The 19,588-nt window shown below is 43.4% G+C and overlaps 1 protein-coding gene across 3 annotated transcripts in view; it reads right to left on the bottom strand.

Moving 5' to 3' along the window:
* Positions 1–916: 916 nt before the first annotated feature.
* Positions 917–19,588, bottom strand: part of USP4 (ubiquitin specific peptidase 4) — a 52,729-nt gene continuing 34,057 nt past the window's right edge. For 2 of the 3 annotated variants that reach the window (XM_076346243.1, XM_076346244.1), the window contains 10 exons: positions 19,162–19,256; positions 9,944–10,135; positions 9,321–9,409; positions 8,089–8,304; positions 7,942–8,012; positions 7,206–7,321; positions 6,141–6,290; positions 5,299–5,402; positions 3,603–3,691; positions 917–3,481 (listed from right to left, as the gene is read on the bottom strand). In XM_076346243.1, coding sequence (XP_076202358.1) covers positions 3,380–3,481; positions 3,603–3,691; positions 5,299–5,402; positions 6,141–6,290; positions 7,206–7,321; positions 7,942–8,012; positions 8,089–8,304; positions 9,321–9,409; positions 9,944–10,135; positions 19,162–19,256 — 1,224 coding nt within the window. In that variant the 3' untranslated portion in view covers positions 917–3,379. Of the gene's footprint in view, positions 3,482–3,602; positions 3,692–5,298; positions 5,403–6,140; positions 6,291–7,205; positions 7,322–7,941; positions 8,013–8,088; positions 8,305–9,320; positions 9,410–9,943; positions 10,136–13,541; positions 13,624–19,161; positions 19,257–19,588 lie in introns of those variants that run through there. The other variant, XM_076346245.1, reaches the window with a different exon arrangement.

Genomic DNA, 19,588 nt, shown 5'->3' with positions numbered 1-19,588 from the left:
AACTTGTGTTTCAGGTTATTTTTCCCTCCCTTTTGCAGTGGGGAATTTCATTTCGCTTCATGTCCTCGGCGTTCTTGTATAAGCCGTTCCTGCACGCTGACACAGAATACCCAAACGCCCCCGCACCCAAAAGCTGCCACTTTGCTTTCCCTTCTTCCCGTCATGGGTCTCATGCCACGCTTCGGTGGTCAGCATTTCATAGCGAAGCTCACCATCTGCTGTTCTACATTAAGGCTCTTCTAACCCTCTCTCAGGCTCCAGTTAAGATCAAGCTCCTCCGCTATTACACTGTAATCGCAACATGAAGAGCTCAAACCTTCTTACTGGGGCTTCACAGCCTGCCTTGACCTGCAAGATTTTGACAATCCCCCAGATCCCCTGCACGCAAACCAATGCTAAATGCACACAAGCCTGTTACATTTAACTTCCTCAGTCTTTTCCAGCGTGCTCTTGTGTACGTGTTCAGGTTGCCTTGAGGAGGAAATTGCAGCGACTGCAGGACAACTATTTCAGTGGTACAGCCACAAGAAGCCCTGATACCCCTGGAGAAAACGGACAGAAGGAAGGCCAGGACTGCCCCGAGATCCGCAGAGGAAGAAGAATGATGAGGACGCCGTAGCTGAGGCTACCCAGCGCCAGAGAAAGGCAAGGACGGGTTTTGCTACAGCACCAGATATCAGCAATCCAGCGCCACAGGCAAGAAAAGGCAACCCTGGAGCGAGCACGAACACTCAGATGTAGAGCGTGGTGCAGGCAATGGCTGCTCTTCTCCCAAATCCCCACTGGCAGAGCAGGGAGGGGCTGGCTCCTCAGGACTCGCCCTCCCCCAGCCAAAAGAGCTCCTGGAGCACCAGGCATCCCCACAACCAACAGTCTCAGGCCGCATAATGAAAGCTGAAAATACAACAAAACCCAGTTTCAGTGCAAACCACTCTTTAATTTTCCTCTTTGTACAATAGAGCCAGCCACTTACAAAGTGCTAGTCTAAAAAACAGGTCTGGTATTACAGCACACACACACACACCAGCTACAGCCCATCAGCTCAGAGGCAGAGAAAGTAAGAGCTGGGCCACTTTTTCTGCGGTACAACTGAGTCTGTTCAGCATCTGAGCATCGGAGATTTAGCCCCACAGTTTCTCAGTGTCGGCACAGGTAGGGAGGCGAGGAGGAGAACAAAGGCTACTGCAGATTGATTTTTCTTTTAAAAAGGTCTTTTACTCCCCTCCCTTTCCTCTCTTCCCCATTTTGGAATGCCCACATGATTTTCTTTCAGGGTAAAACGAACAAAAAAATGCTGATCAGAGTAATTCAGTGCAGTGCTACAGCTTAAAAATTGCTTTTTGGATGCTCCCCTCAGTAACGAGGAAAAAAACAGAAATACAATATTAAGAGCTGTAAAAATCCCAAACAACCCGAAAACCAGAACAGCAGAAGCAATTAAGCAATTCTGATCTCAAAATTCAGATTTCAATGCTTTAAAAGCAAAATTTTGCGGAAGAGGATCACAACACTAGTGTGCCAGCCAGAGGCAGCCTGCCCTCCTCCTATTGCCTTCCAGTGCCCTGGCGAAGGGGCCGCAATGTGCTGCCCTCCCTTCCCATTGCTCGGAGCAGGAGAAGGCAGCGAGTAGCTGGCTGGGCTTTTGCTCGGCTGCAGCACAGCAGGGGTGCAGGGACGGGCACCCAACAATTTCCTATGGGGCTTGTCGCTGAGAGCTGCGGAAAGAGAGCTGAGCTGGCATATTTGGAGTTAAATGGATGACCGCTGTTACACTGACCATCAGAGGTGGTTATGGTCAGCAACGAAGCCACAGGGACTGTGCACAGAGGACCGAGTGGCTGCAAGCACACATTTCGGGGGGGGGGGGGAAGCAGGGCAGTAGCCTGTCTTAGCCTTTTGTTCTGCCAACGCACTTGGCTCCAAGAAGGAAAAACCCTCCTGTTTGGTTCCCCACCTTGAGCTAGATCTTTCCCCAAAAAACACAGACTAAGGCTCTAGATTTTTCCCTTTTTCACAGGGAAGACCAGTTCTCCACTGAGGACTGACCTGATCTGGTGCTCACAGGAGTCCTCATTCAAGAAGAAAGCTGAACTTGAGTCCTGCAAGTAACACAGACAGTAAAGGAGGACAGAGGGAAGAGCATTTGCCAGTTGCACCGAAAGATGGAGCAGAACTACTGAACAGCTAAGGCAAAGAGAGACCTCGGACAGGACCTTCACACCTGCAGCCTCACAGAAGATGAGGGGGTGGGGGATCTAAACAGCAGCTCTCAAGGGTGGAAGAGCAAGGCTGAAACAGCAGTCCAAAAAAACAAAAGTCGCAAGAGAAAAGACTGAAAACTCACACAATCCATTGCATTGGGCTGTCATCCTTACAGGCGACAGCTCTGGGGACGCAGGGCTGAGCTTTGCTGGAGAGAAAACTCCAAGGAGCCACATAAATGAGCAAAAAAGGATAACAATGCTGCCACTGCACAAACCATAGGAGAAATGGTGGAGGCAGAAAAGTACTTATAGAGCAGCCTGGAAGTGAGGGGTGTAGGAGATGAATGGAGAGGACAAGAAATCGCCAACCTTATGGATGACATCTTTTTCTGCAGAAGAATGGGAGCCAAAGCCATAACAGCTGTATCCTGCATTGCTGTGGGGATCAGCCTGCATATATGCCATACCATAGGCAGGTATGATTTGCTTCCGGTGAAGTTTTCTACATTACAGGATTCAGTGTTCACATGAAAAAAGATGAGTCAAAACTGCCCAGAAGAGCCTCAAATGCATCGGTGAAAGGACACAAGAAAGAGAAACCTTTGCTGCTTAGCAAGGGGACCAAGGTACGATGGCAAAGACTGCAACAGACAGGCCAAATGTACAAAGATTTGAACTGGGCTTCCAGAAAGGCTGCAGCAAGCCTCCCTGACACAGGCAGAGCCCAACAGCAACACCAGAGAGCTGGCAGGAAGCCCCCATGCCGATTCACAGAATCGTACCCATTGTACTCCTCCAAGGGCCCCACAAGGCTCAGCTGTGACCAGGCCTCCAGCTCAGGCTGTACTCTCCCGACACCAGCTACAACCCTCAGGCCAAGACCCACAGCCCCAGCCCAGCTCAGCCCCGACCCCTGCCTCTAGCCACACAGCTCAGCCAGATTTTAAAAAGAACTTTATTGAAGCTCCAATATATATTATTTTTGGCCTCTAAATACCCAAGTGTCAGCACCTATTCCTGGCTCTCCAGTGCTATTCTGCAACCCCCAGCACTGAATCCTTCAGTGCTAGATTTTCTGCTTGACTCCTACAGAAGGAAGAAAAATTTTCAGACGCCTCAGGCATGGCTTTAGAAGAGCGACCGCTAACATGGTGGCCGAGTGCTGGAGGTGATGTTTAGTTGGTATCCATGCCGTCACACTCTTCTTGGGGAGGAGATGGGGCAGTATGTTCCTCACTGTTTCGGCGCTGATAAAACAGCACATATGCAGCTTTTGTCTACCAAACAAAGAAGAAAACCATCTGAAACAACCCACGCAGCTTGGCTGGAAATATAACGCCCAAAGCAGGGAACCACACTTTCAGCACAAATTCAGATAGCCTCAGGCCAAATACTCACCACTATTTGGTCTTCTGAAGCCACCGATACACTGCTGTCATCGAAGTAGTACCACTTGTCGTTCACTTTGTTCTTTGCGTAGGCAGTGTCTGTCAGGAGAAGAAACTGCAGCTCAGTACTCCAAGGAAGACCAGTAGGCAATGCCACGCCAGCTGCACTGCACCAGCGATGCTCAAGACTCAAACTGAGTGTGCACGGGAGGCCAGGAGCTAGCTTTGACATTAACTATCCCAAACCTAGTTCACCAACATACATATCTTCCAGAACATGCTAGCTGGTCCAGCTAGTCTAGAACCATGTCCCGCATACCAGACTTACCCCTGACAGCCGAGATATAGGGCAAGGAAACTTAGGGAAAAAAACATAGTGTTTTGTTCACCCCCCTTGAGCCAGAGCTTTCCTAAACACAGTTTTAAGACTCTGCATTTTCATTTTTCACATGAAAGAAAAGTTTTCTGTTGATGATGGATCTGATCTAGTGCTTGCAAGAGTCCTCACTCAAGAAGGAAGTTGGACTAAAGTCCTGCAAAGTCTCTTCCAACCAAGACTTCTGTGACCATGATCTCCAATCTCAAAACATATCCCCCTTCAGCTAATGCTATCCTACAGCGACAGACCCTACGAGTTAAGCACATACACTGCCAAACAGGGTTTCTTCATCCTCTCATAGTAAAATACTTCTGGGTAGTTCTAGAAACATCATCTACAGCATGGATCTGCACAGACACCTGATACAGGGATCTCCACCTACAGATGCATTTCGTCTATGCTGCAAAACCAGTGACAGAAAATACAGACTTGTCACCTATCAGACTTGTCACACATAACAAAGGGGTTTTTTTCTCCTGATGGCATGACATTTTCCCTGCTATGTGAGCCCTTGCCAGCTCAAAGGTGGAGACATTCTACTTCAAGCTAGTGCCAGCTGTGCAACCAAGAGGTCCCAAGAACTACACATTTGTCTGTGGCTTGTTTTAGAAAAAGTCTGGAACAAAGGAAAATGAAAGAGGAAAAAAAAAGTGCTTTAAATTGCTATTGCAGCAAACAGAATTTAGGACAGGAAATGCAGAAAGGCATCGGACCCAGCTTCATGACAAGGTATGCCCTCTGCTCTGTCTTCCTGGCCTACAGGTGACTGCTGCTCGTCAGACCTTGTCTCACCACCACCAAGGGAACCTGGCAAGCTCCTGCTTGGCTGGCTTGAATGCTGGCAATCTCTGCTCTGCAGCTGTCACGCTGCACCCACACTGGAGAAGCAGCTGCCCTCTGGTGTGCTGCAGGGCAAGAAGCTGAGCCTTGGAGCTGAACTAACAGCTTACACTGAAGACTCTCCCCCACGCTCTCCAGTAAGAAGCTCCTTTGCACAATTTCATGTTCGGCATTGAAAAACCTTGATTCCACTCGCACGTTGGGGAACACCATCACACACTCCAGTGACTACTAACCAAGGTCCCACAGGCATCAGAGTCAGACCTCAGGCAGCTGCAAACTACACGAACTGGCTAGCTGCTCTGCAAATCCTAACAGGAAGGACATTACCTTCCAATATGATAGCCACCTGCACACACAACACAGGTGAGTTTTAGACTAGACTTGCTTGGTGAGGGCTGCTGCACATCTCCAACACACAGAGCCCTCCCGTGACCCCTCTGCCTATGTTTGCTTGCTTACAAAGGACAGAGAAGCAGTTACTCACAGTGGCCTACTCCCATGGCTCCATAGTGATTGGAAACGGCAATGAGGTCGTACACATATGAGCCTGCTCTTGGGTCACAGACAAACTCGGACATGTTTAAACCCCTGCAAGGAAATCCAGAAGTATCAGTACACCAGTAATCAGCATGACACCAGTGAAGCTCTGCAGGCAGGCAGCACTGGTGGAGATGTGCTGCACTCTGCTGCTCAACGGCCAGATGTTATTAGTGTAAAGACCAGACATGTCACCCCTCCCACACAGGGCAGGTCCTGGTAAACACATCAAGCGCTGCCAAAAGATTTAGAGGGAGGTGCTGAATAAGACAGGTCAGAGTGTCCCTGTGTAGGCATGAAAAGTAAGATAGGAGTAGTAAGGTACACACTTCATCCCGCAGCAAGATGCTGACAAGCAGAAGCAGAGGCATGAGGCAGGCTTTCATCTTGTACTTGTGCAATCCTCAGTACTACAAGTGCAGCTCTGCCCAACAAATTTGCTAAACTCTCTGTGGAAGTTCTCTCGGTTCAGCAGAATCACAAGGATTTAACCTAATTTCAGAAGAAACAGTACCTCCTAGTAACTAGTGTTCTTTGAGACGTGAAGAACTGATTAAGGTTAAGATTAAAACAAACAAACAAAAAAAACGAAACCAAACAAAAAAAAAAGAAAAGAAAAGAAAAGAAAAAACAACTCGACTCATGCCTGTTGTCTTACAGTTCAAACCCGGAAGACAGAGCTGTTCCAGTTACAGCTTTAATAACAAGCCCACCCAACAGTAACATCAGAAGTAGATTTCTCTTGACCAGCTTCTTCAAGCTCTGCCTAGTTTGAGGGAAGAATCCTACCTGATAGGGAATTCCACAACAGTGTCAAGCTTATCCCTCCAGTATCTGCTGTATGAGAAGCGTTTTAAATGCACTACCAAAATCCTGGGCAAAGACCACAAGTCAAACTTCTTTGTGGCCTGTTGATGTTTCTTACAGTTAGGGCAGTACCTGAGGAAGGAGTAACAAACAAGGAAATGAATGACTACGTTAAAAGAAAAGCTTCTGGCCTTCCATTAAAAGATGCCTCAATAGTGCAGTACAGTCCCCGCCTTATAGAAGGCATTTTGGCTGTGGAATATGCAGGTGAACACACTTCCTCAGAGGTTTCCAAACTGCAACTTGCTTTCACTTTATAGGCAAAATGTCCTATGGCAAGTGCGTTAACTGAACTTTGTACAAAGATTAATTTTTCTTTTGTAAATTAAAAAAGAGGTTTAAAGGTCCTGTTACTTCTTTATTATCTCCTGATGCAGCTCAAACAGGTAACAGTTGCAAACACATCTATAGCACGTAATTGGAAATTAAACAATCACCTACTACACTGTAAGTTATCTTCTTACACAGCTAGCAAACAACCTCCAAAGATGATCTTACTTACTGTCTTACTACACAGTAATCACATTTTGGTCACTTAGGATCTGCTGTACCTAGCCCCTCTGGCTAGGGACTTTTGGTAGAGTTCGGGGCAGGTCAGGACTGGTTCAAGCTAGAAATAATACAGGATTAAAGCCTAAGGTAGCCACATGCTTTCACTCTTTATTACCACAACTGCTTCCTCTGACACTGTGTAGAAGACAGATGTATGCTGGGGAATTAAAAATAGCCTGATCTTTGGAAGCCACAAGCCCACAGCCACTTTATTAAAAAAAAAAAAAAAAAAAAAAAAGGCAGGAAACATACTTTTTACTAACCCACATCTGCAGCCTATTGAGTCAATGACTTAACACAGAACTGATAAGACTTCTCACAGATGAAGACAGAAGGACAGACCCGGGAAATTATCAGAATCCCATGACAAATAATGTCAACTCAAATAGTTATGGCATTTTACGATAAACATGGCAGGCAGCCAGAAGCTCTTACCACGGGTCATGTTCACCAAGCGTTTCCATAGTAGTGAAGAGCTCTATGCAGTCTCTGAGGGCTACCACAGCCTTCTTCTTCTGTGGTTGTAACATACTTCCATGTTTTTCAAATGCCTGGTGAAAGAGATGCATGCTTTATTCAATTCCACATAAGTCTTTAATCCTTGACATCACAAAAAGGAACATGCTCACCTTCACCATGCTGCCTATTTCTCCCCCCCGCCCCCCCCCCTTCTCCACCCATACAATCATCTCAAGCTTCCAGCCACTCCTTTCTTGTGTTATGAACAGTCCATAAGAGAAAATATAGTATGTCCTTACTTCAAAGTTGGTGGGGTTTGGGTTTTTTGCAAAAGAGTAACAACAGGTTATTCTGTTACAAAACATGATCCAGCAGAACTCTCACAGAAAGAATACTGAGCTTTCTACTAGGCTCTACGAATTTGGTTTCAGGTTTCTTTTGAGTTTTGGGGGTTTGTTTTGTTTGAGTAGACTATGAATTAGAGTACTTAGCTTTGAAATTAAAACGTCCACTTTTCAGAATACACTGGAAACAGATCAGCAGTTATAGATCTATAGACCTTATCACTAAAAGATTTTAAGTAAACATATCTTATGCTGGTGACTCCAATTTTTATGAAGGGAGCTACACCTGCATTTCACCATTTACTGTAATCTTTCAAGTACCATGCAAATTTACATATAGATTATTTATGAAAAGAGCATACTACAACCTGTGCCTCCTGTTCATCAAAAAGTAGCCTCCGTGTATCAGAATCCCAGTCAATAGCAAGCGCAGAAAAAGCTACAAGAAAGAAGAAACATTTATTGCAAATGTGTAAGAAGGAAGAAAAAAAAAAACATAGCAAGACAATAATTACCATTCAGTTTTAAGATTTTTCCTTCTACAATGGAGCTTATCTCAGAGGTCCCAGAGGAATTCACAAGGCTAAAAGTGAAATGCTGCTTCTTGCAAGGCTGCAGGTCTCTTGCTGACTCGATCTGCATACAACCCTCAGAGTGGCAGGGATCAACTTCTGCCAGCTTTTCCTTGCCTTCCTGTCCGCCATCCTGATGCTCCATCTCTTCAATGTCACCTGGCAACATTTAAAACAAGCACAATATTAAAGAGCTGCAATGAAAGTTTAGAGTGACACCTCACATTGACAGCTGTTTGCATGAGCCTGTTATGACACACACTGATTACTCAGAAAGTAATGAAAAGACACGGAGAAAAAGAAATCTGTGCTTGCTAACCACTACCTCTGAAGTTGTGGTTTTTTTGCAAAAAAAACCCAACCAAACAAACTTTTTTTTCCTTTAGCAGATGCCAGGTAATGTGCTGGGTTTTATATCCTAGTATCAGACATGACAGAGAGTGCTCAGTTCACAGACGGTTAACAATCACACCTTCTGATAGCACACCCTAATAAACATCCCAAGACAGAATCAGCAAGGTTGCAGTTGGGTGTCTCTACAGAAGGGCATATGTAAGTCTCCAGGAAAGTTATTTCCATTCTTTGGGAAAAATGGGCAGATTTTTTTCCCCATTTAAAATTTCCCATTTAACTTGTTCCAGTTGTTACTCTCACAGCAGCACAAGTGAATCATTTCAAAGAAGAAAGAGAAACATGCATTTGCCATCAATGTTAAAAGCTTTTTTGTAAGCATCTAACCTAGGAATGAGACCTCATGATTCTAGGTCCATGAATAGAAAAATACCATTTTCACTTTATTTCCCCAGAACTTGTCTTTGTGACCTGACAGGCCAGTTTTCATCACCAAAGGGCATATTAGGAAAGGAGCTGCCTCTGGAGGGAGGTACCTGAACACCTAATAGGGAAGCAAGGACTTCCCTGACATTGGTCAAGACGAATGCATCCCGTACCTTGTTCTCCTGCTGCTGGTTACACACATCTGATCTCCCTTGGAAGGAAAACAGTCTACAAGAACTCTCACCATATCATGCAGAAGTCCTATGCAATAGTGTGGTTTAATCATTGTGAAAAAACAATCTGCTAGAGCTTAAGCCAAATATACACAGTACAAACCAAATACTAATAAAAAGCTTTAAGTGTTGAAAAGCTTCCAGCCAATTTTGAAAGGACTTTACCTTCAACCACACCATTGGAGCCATTGCAGGTTCCTTTGTCTGGGCAGGGTGTAGAGTATTCTTCTGCCAAAGGGAGTTTCACGTAGCGGCTAAAGAAAGGGAATATGTTTATCACACAATGTACATCAGAACAACAGCACCCCTCTCCATCATCAGTTCTTGTTGTCCAATCCCCTCAGCAAACCAGAACCCATCCTGTACAGCATCTCAGAATGAGTCAAACATCAACAATTCATAAGTCTCTGTTCTCACTGCTTGTTCCAAGTTTTACTGGCAGTAAATGGAAAAGGCAAAAATAAGTTACGGTGACTCCATCTGAGAGCCCCGAAAACATGGTCTGAGTTCTGCTCCTGACCGTTTTGCAATGTCAAGCAGATAGCTTCCCTTGTGACCACCACCAGCACTCTCTTACAGCCTGCTTTTACAGAGCCCAAAAAACTAGGACCTTGAAATGTCCCTGGGGCCACCAGACACTAATGCAATGCAAAGCCTGGTCTATACGCCACACACAAATCAAGGAAAATTCTTCCCATTAACAAGGATGCAGTAATCCTATTACAGTGTAATTGAATAAGCGACCACTAGAACTTTGCATAGGATTCAAAGGTGCAGACATGACTTACCTGATCTGCTCCAAAACCACACTGTACAAGTGATCTACAGTGAGCTTGTGTTTCGGCACAGATATTAATAGTGGCTGACCAAAGAGTACGGTCCCTGAAGTATTGCTGGATTGCCTCATTGTCTTTTCCCGAAAGTAAACAGAGAGAGTAACATACTCCGAGCCATCCTCACTTGGCTTGCAAACTTCGTATCTGTTTGAAAGACAGATATTTCCACGGGTTATTTCCACTGCCAAGAAGCACAGCAGGTAAAACCAACATGAACTCAGTCCAACAAGTCTCTCCACCAGGTCCTCCTGAGAAGTACAAAAAGGGTTGTACTCTGTCTTCATGCTACAGAGCAGTTTCCTGAACACTTCCCATGGCTGACAATGGCACAGGATACATACCTACCACCAGCTCGACTGCCACCTTCCCTCTGTCTTTATTCCTAATTCACATCCCTATTGCCACTCACCTCTCAAGACATTACCCTGACAACTACACGTTGCTTCAACCAGATCACGGTGTCAGTGAAAAATACTAAATGCACTTTGAAATCCCTCAGACAGTGTTTGTTCCCTCTGGAGAAAGAAACCCTCTTGATACCTTGGGTCTTGCATTCTCCCAGCCTCTCATACAGTTAATGGCCTGAGCTCACATTACTGTTTCAGAAAACTTAGAGTTCGGAAACATCTGCTTCATAGAAAAATCCAAGGACAGTAAACGCACAAGAAAAACATTCTGGAAGAAAACAAACAGCTCTGGAGAACAGTGAGGAGACTGAGACACAGCTTGTGCTACTGGGCGAAACAGCAAATCAGATATTTGCAGATGTCAGAGTCAAAAGAAACCACGTGGTCCAACACTATCACATTGTTCGCTTCAGGACTATTCATTACAAAAGATTCGTTTTCAGGAATGCCAAGTCACACTGCTCTTTAATTTGGTGAGTCACCTGTCCCAGACTTATCTTAAAACTGAAAGAGAAAGAAAGATTTCATGAAAGATGTCACTATGCATAACGACCAAGACCACAATCACATATCCGAACGTACCAACTCTTTAACAGCTCTCTTACATTAGACAAGTCACTTCCCTTCTCTCAACAGCCGAGAAACATTTTTTTATTCCTGTGTTCAAAATGCCCTTGTAGAGCAGGGAGGAGAACAAATTTCAGAGTTGTAGTTCTGTTCCATCCTATTTAAACAAAAAGGGATCCCAGCTCGGGGCCTGCACTGAGTCAGTAGAGTACATGAAGAAAAATATCCTTCCAGAGAGTCCCAGCCCAGCCCACCAAGAGCATTAGAGATCAGAGCCAGCATAAGACAGTCCAACGCAAATGGATGTTGAGGTTTTCTATGCTGTCAGTGCTATTCAGCTGGACGCCAGCACTGGATACAGTTCACACCTTCTAAAGTTTCCTGAGAAACAGCACCACAAAGAAGTGAATTACTTTACTTAGCACTATTTAAATAACAAAAGACCATACTCAGTCCCAGAATATCATCTACGATCAACTCCAGGTCCTATGAGACCCTTAAGCTGGACTCCTAAAAACAGATCAGTACACGACGACATGCACACGTTCCTCAACATTCTTGTGACTGCCTCTCACACCACCTACACTGTGCTCTGCAAGCAGCAATTAATGCAGCCCCCATTTATACTCCACCCTCATGCACCTGAATGAAGCCCTGCCCATGCGACGGAACAGATGGGACAGAAAGAAAAAGTGACGTATTACCCATATGCAGGTGTCATCCATCACAAACAGCCAGCATGCTGTAGCCCTACAACACTCTGCAAAAGAGCATCTCACACACTTCTCACTGAAACATAACAGATTTGGTTACTCAAGTGCCCTTCTACCCACTCCACCTCAGAACAGCTTTTACATACTAGTATCAGAGGCAGACATATCAGAATCAGGATCTGTCATTTTCTGAATGTCTCAAGCAACAGCCATCCCTTCTAAAAGAAAAAAAATAAATCTAAGGTAAAATACTTTATCTATAGTTTAAGGAAGGCTATAGAGCTGATACTGGGAATTCCTGGACAATACACTGTAATTCTGTATCTTACAACTTAATTGAAATAATAGAACATAAAGATGATGCTACACCAGACTACACAACACAGTTTTAGAAGTCGGAGTCATTAGCTCAGCTGCTACCACACTGCTGAATATTGGCTGGTTGCCTTTAGAATTCATAACAACTCTGAAAAGTGTCTGAAAACTGCTAAGCAATATGGTAGTACTTGACCAGTCTTCATCAGCATTATGAAGGCTTCAGGTCTGCGGTTATAATTCAGAAAGGAGGTAGTGAGCAATGAAGTTTGCAAACTAAAGTTAAGCAAGTGCACAGGAGCATGAAAAGCTACAGAAAGACAAGGCAGAGCTATGTGAAAGGGCACTGAAAGCAAAAAAATACTCTGAGCTAAACACCAGGCTAATATATACATTGTATGCTATTGAAACATTCCCTCCCAAGTGCTGGGATCTATGATATTAATTCCAGCCGGAAAACAGTACATGGATCACATCAGTCTATAGCAACAACCAAGAAAAGAAGTGTATTTTGTACGAGAACAGAGAAGAGTAGAAAAAAATGCCATTGCAGAAGCTGACAAACAGATCTGTCTGAACAGGATTACTACTGCACACCAACCAGAGATACTGCTGTGAAACTATGATAGGTTCAAAAGTTGACAGTAAGAATGAACAGGCGACTAGAAAAAACCTGGGTGAAAAAACCTGGCTGCACATATTCTGATCTCTTCTAGGAAGTGGAAATACTCCTAATCTGTTTACTTTCTTTCATAATACCAGAACACATACAAAAAAGTAAACTAGGAGAAAATAAACTTCATATGTAACTTTTTCAGACAACAGGTAGTTTGCCCTGTAGAAGTTGGTCACAGGATTTTGCCAGTCTTACAGAGGAGCAAGATTATAAAGGATGAGGGAATTAAACCAGCAAGATTTTTTACAAAGCTTAAAAAAAAAAAATACAAGCTCATTTTGGAAAGGACACAAACCCTCATTTCAAACAAGAAAACACCAATTTCAGCAAGTGAGAACAAACTTCCCAGATCAGTCTGCTACAAGATCTCACACATCTCAAACATTTCATATAAAACTACTAGACTAGCTGGTTTGCTGACCTAAGTCAGTTCAACAATTGTTGTAGCCTCAGTCACGTTAACAAACCTGACACTTCTGCAGCCAGTCATGGTTTTTCAAGATCATGAACTCATCTAAACATAATACACAGCATGTTGTAAGAGAAGGCAGAAAACATGGTATGTATGGCAAACTAAATATATCTTATCCAAATATGCACACTTTTATAGGTTAAAGGTGACCTGCAAATCAATTTGTGAAACTTTTATCAATGTAAACAATACATATTACATTATATGCCCCATTAGCCAGGCTAAGAGAACAGGGGTATCTAGTTTATCCATCAAAACATTTTTCTTCTTAGGCCTTAAGAACTAAGAAGAAATACTAAGAGTGATACCCTTGAAACGGGCTGTGGAGTTTGTTTTCAAGTGGTACTTACCTGACCCCTTGTAGGCCGGCTCCAAGCTCCAGCAGGATCCCTGGGTGATGTGATATCACCAGCATGGTGCATGTGTGGGTGTTACATTGGAGCGGGAGCCGGAGGTCCTAGCGGGGCTGGACTTCACAGAACCTAAGAAAAAGAAATAGTAAGCATTTCGGTTATGTGCTGAATGCTGTTCTCTGCTTAGCCTGGAGAATGAGAGCATTCAGCACAAACACTGAACTAATGTTGTCAAATTGATTTGCAGACCACCTTTACATAAGTGACTTTCCGATCATTTGCCACAGATCTCCCTGTCCTTTCACAGGAACAACATGCCTCGAAAGAAACATCTACAATGCTGTAAGAAGCGGGCTAGTCCCACCATTCTTTGGCTGCACTGCCCCTACACATCGTGTCAGTGATCTTGCTTCAAGTCTTACATCAAACCCCCCTATTTCTGCAAGCATCTCACCTCTTCTCTGATGCTAAATATTAACACATCCTGCATTTCCAAGCCTGTCATGATGAGAAAGAGATGAGCGCAAAGCCTCGTGAAAGAAGGGGCTTGGAGAATTCTAGCCCCAAATTCTCCTCCCCTTTCAGGTGACCTGGAGAAGAAAATGTGTAGTTTTGTCCTTTTGTGTAAAAGAAGCCAGGTTCATTTTGGGATGCATCTGAGAGTTAAAGTCACTGAAATGTCAAGAAGCCCAGTAACGTTCACATTTCTTCTTTTTGAAGTTTTACTATCAGAGAGCACAACAGGTAAGGTAATACACCACAAGAATTGATGAGCCAGAAACTGAGCAGCTGAAAGGGAAAATATATCTTAGCCATCCACGGCAGATTGGATTTTTTTTTTAAATTACTGTCCATTCAGCTTAAATTCCAAACGGAGTCCAATTCTTGGCCCCCTTGCCCCCCCCCAAGATTCAGCATCTCCCACCACTTTAGCAGGACGTGAAAATTCACAATGCATGTCTCAAGATGTCCAAGGTGCCCTGCAAAAATCACAGAAAGCTGAACATGTCTTCCCTCATATTCCTACGGTGAAAACAGGAGAAAAATACAGCTTTTCCAATCACTGAAATCACCCAAAAAAGGTGCAAGCTCAATATTCCCACATATTGCCCATTTCACAAATATTCATCAACAGCACAGTCTGGACTACAATATCTGTGCTGCAGACTGTGTCCTCTGTCAAGCAAATATAAGAAAAACAATAAAGAATATTCCAGCTACACTACTCCTGCTGCAACATGTTGTGTCAGTTCCTGCTCAGTGACCTTTACAACTGAAGCATTGCAAGACAACAGTACAAAAGTACTGACGACTTTTTTTTTCAAAATCACATCCCTGCTGGGGCACAGGTCTTCTACAGTATTAGATTCTTCCTTGAATTTTGAATTGAGACGTGTGTTGCTAGCTGGCTAGCGCACAATACTCTAAAATCAGAAGTCTGTCGAACCAGCGGGGATATTGTTGTCATATGCAGACCCAGGTCTGGCTACCGCTTTCAGCAAAGCAAACCTGGAGAAATACTGCAAGAGACTGACCATTTATATTTAATTTTTTTCTTTCTTCCTTGCTTATAAATCAATTGCTATCTTGTCAGCCCAACTTAACGCTTTAGAAAGTCTTCTTAGTTTATTTTGTGGCAATATCCAGTATAACTGTAGTGCAAATACACTTTTGATGGGTTAGCATGATTTATTGAATCTTTTTTAGGTTGTTATTTATTTCAGTTGTGAATTTTGGGTGAAAATACTGTCACTGTAAAACATTACACAGTTATATTTTCTAATAAAAGGCAGCTGTTCCCCTTCATTAATCGATACAAAGACAGTTTTCTTTCAGGAACAGAAGAGAGACACATTAGTCAGTGTAACTAGTGATACGCCCCACAACTACATCACCAGTCAGCACAAGGGGATCTTTTCCAAGCTGAACATTTTGTGGACTATGCAGGCATACAGAGGCATCCTTCAAGTCATAAGAAGCAAGTCTTTTCCTGTCACTTCTCTAAAGAATTGGCCTTAATTTAAAACCAAAAGAACAAAATGCTTTTTAGTGGGCATTCAAGTCTTCTTCATTGACTATGGGGAAATAAAATGTTTCTCAACTATACATTATTTCAATTACATATTTTTAGTTTCAAGTGGAAGCAATGTTGTTCTTTAAAGGTGGAAGATTCTGAAAGACTTAAGATTTTTTTGAAATATTTTTTATTTTTCCATTTAATAAACAGTGAGATATTTGCCTGTAATCTAAGAAGGTAAGTTAGTTGCTGGGATAACAGAAACTCCTGATGTTACTGGCAGCAGTAGCAATCTGAACATACAACCACCACGTTACCACATTCTCCAGCCATGCATCACACAACACCTTCAGGAAGGCAACAAGCCCCGATCTGACACGTTACTGTTGATAACTTCTGCCAGACATGTGACAGCTTGAGGAGCACTTGAGAAGTTTCTGTTTAATCCGCCCCTGCCCCACTCTTGATCCGCTTCCACGTGTACACCAGGACAGCTGTATGCAGAGCAACACGGCACCCCACGCCGGACAAGAGAACGGTTATTTTAACACTGCTCTGTATCCTGACCCAGGTTATCATCTAGTTCCAGTTACATCAACCCAGCTAAGGTGCAAGAACGAATGCTGAGTGTTACTCAACCAGCACTTAGGATAAGCATAAGCTCTGTTTTCATGCCAAAAACATAAAAAGCAGGAAATTTTAGGAACACTAAACCAGTTAGGCTAGAAGGAACAAGTTAACCAGAGAACACAGGAGGAGTGAACGGGGCTACTCCTGCTCTGGTCTGGGAGAAGAGGCCCACAAAGAAAGCGTGCACTGCAGTGCCTGGGTCCAGCCCCAAGGTGGGTAGCAGTGGTAGGTGCAAGTCAGAGCAGCATTTGCTTCTCAGCAAAAAGAGCAGGCAGACAACCCAAGAGAAGTCCCAGCACTGAAGGAAAACATACGAGGGCCAGTGTGACAGCTAAAAGTGCCGGGGTGGGGTTCTGTGCAGGAGTCTTCTCTAGCAGGTATAAAATCATCCTTTCTGCAAGAAGCAGATGGCAGAGATGCACCTCCATGGCTACACGTACATTCCACAATGGAAAACAAGTTTTGAAGCCAGCAGAACAAAAATATTTACATTACTTTGGAAGTTATGCACTTTTTTACCAATGATGTACCAAGTCCAAACAGGCAATATTACCACTCCAAAAGCAACTCAGATAATTCTCAGTCTTAAACATTAAGATTTAGAAAGCCTGAAAAAACTCGCACAAGACAGTTTCAACTTACTAAAGAGTTTTAATTCACAGAGATCTCAAGGATTCCTCAGACCATGGGCTAAATACAGAGAAAAAATAAAAACATTTCCTGCAAGGAAAAACTAAAGAAAATCGTAAATTTCTTAGAAAGATACTAGAAACACATAATACATGGAATAACAAAACAAAACAAAAAAAAATGCCTTCAGCATATCCTTAATGCCGTCAGTTTGCAAGAGCCCAATGAACCAAAAACCTAACACAGCTAGTCTTAAATCCAACCGAGTCCTTTCAGTGACAATTTTCAAAGTTTTTGCCAGTGCCACTACACTCTCACAGCCTGCTCACCTCAGGCTCTACAAGCAAGTAACAGCAAAAGGGTAAAAATTCCTAAAGAATCACTCAAACCTGCAGTTCAGAAATCCCGAGTTTCAGACCCACCCTGATCGCTCCCCCCTTGTACTGGTCTTAACACAAAACTGATGTACTGTCAATCCCTCCTTTCACACCCACTTCAGCAAATACAAGACCTTAATAGATGGAAACAGAGCAGAATTTAAGAACCTTCGCACTGCTATTACCATTTCTTGAATGATTTAATTAAACCTTAGAACACCTAAGAGCAGACTTTTTATAACCAGACAAGGTAAGCAGATTGTCCACGACAAAAATAATTATGCATTTGCCGTTACATAAAAAGTTTTGCTCTTTATGAACAAGTGTTTCTGCGTTGCGTTTTTGAGACAAGACTCCCTTTCAACAAGAGAGTGCTGTTTTTTAGCTGTAGGTTAGAATATTACTTTACATTATCTTTTTCCTGGCAGCATCACCCATTAAAGGGAGTTCCTATGAGCAGCTTACTCCTAATCCTTGCCCTGGTGCCTGGCTGCTTGCTCTTGTCCCAGTGTTGAAAACATCTTAGACGGTTTACATGGAAAAACAGGATTAGCAAAACTTCCTCCTACTAGCTCTCCTCTTCCTTGGAGGATTATTTTTAACCCAGGTCAGTTCACTCACTACAACTATGACTCATAGCATCACCCCATTTACAGTTGTGCCTGCACATAAAAGGAAGTGGTGACTGCAAAGTAAAATACATATGGAGCTGCAGTTCAGCTAATGCTTCCCCCCCACCATGGAGCAGAGCTAATTCAGACAGTTGTTTTCTGTGGAGGAATATGCAACATGTTATGCCTGTAGGAAAGTGGGGTATTTTTGTAATTACTACTGTAATAACACGCTTCTTGTTTTTTCAATGTTTTACTGGCTTCAGAGACAGACTTACTTACAATCTAACCACTTCACAATACCCTCACAAAACAGATTTCACAGAAGCCAAATGTCCCTCCTAGGCATCCTAACTGGCCACACCTTTAGCTGCAATTGAAGAAAACAACAACATGACAAGAACTTTCAGAAAAACTCAATCTCAGCAATGAGGTCACGACAGACAGCATGACAGAATAGCACCAAGCAGTATGTCACAGCATCCCAAGCAGTACGTCACAGCATCCCAAGCAGTGAAAGGTACCCACTGCACCAGAGTATAGTAGTGCAGGACTTCACACTGGCACAACAATTTTATGGAAGCAACATCCTTGCACTGGAACATTCTCACATGAGGAAGACTGGACTTGCGATGAAAGGCTGGATTTGACCTCACAAGCCCCAGGTTCAGTTGTGAGCCTCAAAGTCCGTTTTGCACTTCATGTGCAATATTTTTCATTTTCCAGCTGCAACAGAGGAACGCTACTTTTGCTCTCCTCACCAGATTTCACAGATGACTAGAGACATCTCATCCACCACACATATGTAAAACATCAAGCACAACCAAATGCTCAGCTTCGCTGAAGTCCCTCACAAGCACAGTTAAGGCACAAGTAGTGTAAGCGCCAGTCAAGAGTCTATCAAGAACCTCCAGTCATGGTTAGCTGGGTGCTGTAACAACTATGTTGGGCGTTAGAAGAGGCAGAGTACAACAGCTTAGACTTCATGCTATCCTAATAACAGCTCCAAGGCTTTTGGCTGATTTGGAACTTAAGAACAGTAAGCTTGAGCTTGCCTAAAAATGCCAGTGAAAGTGTAACTGTAATCCAGACATAGATTATCATCTATGAAATAGGCTTGTAGAAAGTTCCAAACTGCAGAACACAGACCAAACAAAAAGTTCATTATCACCCAGGGCCATGACTTCCTTTGTTAGGAAAAACACCTACTAAAACACTGCACATGCTGATCTGCTGCTAGAAGAAGTGCTGCATCACTGCTAAGTCATGCAAAAGGTCTACAGGAAGGCTTAGGGTTTGGGGCGGGGGGGGAGGGGGGGCAGAAATCGGGTTTTATATCCTGAAACCAAAGCGAGTGTTTTGTAGTATTCTTTGCATCATGGCATCTTCCCACTTTACTCACACAAAGATGTCGTCTTTTGGCATTATATGATTTAAACCTTCATCCATTTGGAAGATTTTGTGGAATCGATGATTATACACGTCTGTCACCACCATCTAGAACAGCAAGTGATATTTGCAAAGAGATTATAATAAAAGCTTACATAAATTTAGGCAAACTAACTTTAAATTCAAGCAATAGTTTATTCCTATTCTTTATCAGAATTTTCAGCACACCATCAGCACTGTTTTCTGTAAGAGCACCCAGCAGCTAATTAGCTGTATTTGTTAAGATGGATCAGAAAAACAAAGCAAATAACAGACTGATTCTACAGAGATACTGAGGAGATGCGATTCCAACAGCTGGTGGAAACAGCAGCACAGATCCCAACATCAAAGTGGCAACAGGCTAGGATTTCAGGCACAGATCACTCACATCTATAATTAAC

This window comes from Aptenodytes patagonicus, chromosome 8 (assembly GCF_965638725.1).
Source record: "Aptenodytes patagonicus chromosome 8, bAptPat1.pri.cur, whole genome shotgun sequence".
In the NCBI taxonomy this organism is placed as follows: domain Eukaryota; kingdom Metazoa; phylum Chordata; class Aves; order Sphenisciformes; family Spheniscidae; genus Aptenodytes; species Aptenodytes patagonicus.
The sequence above is the reverse complement of the archived record's forward strand: the minus strand, read 5'-3'. Positions and strand labels throughout refer to the sequence as shown.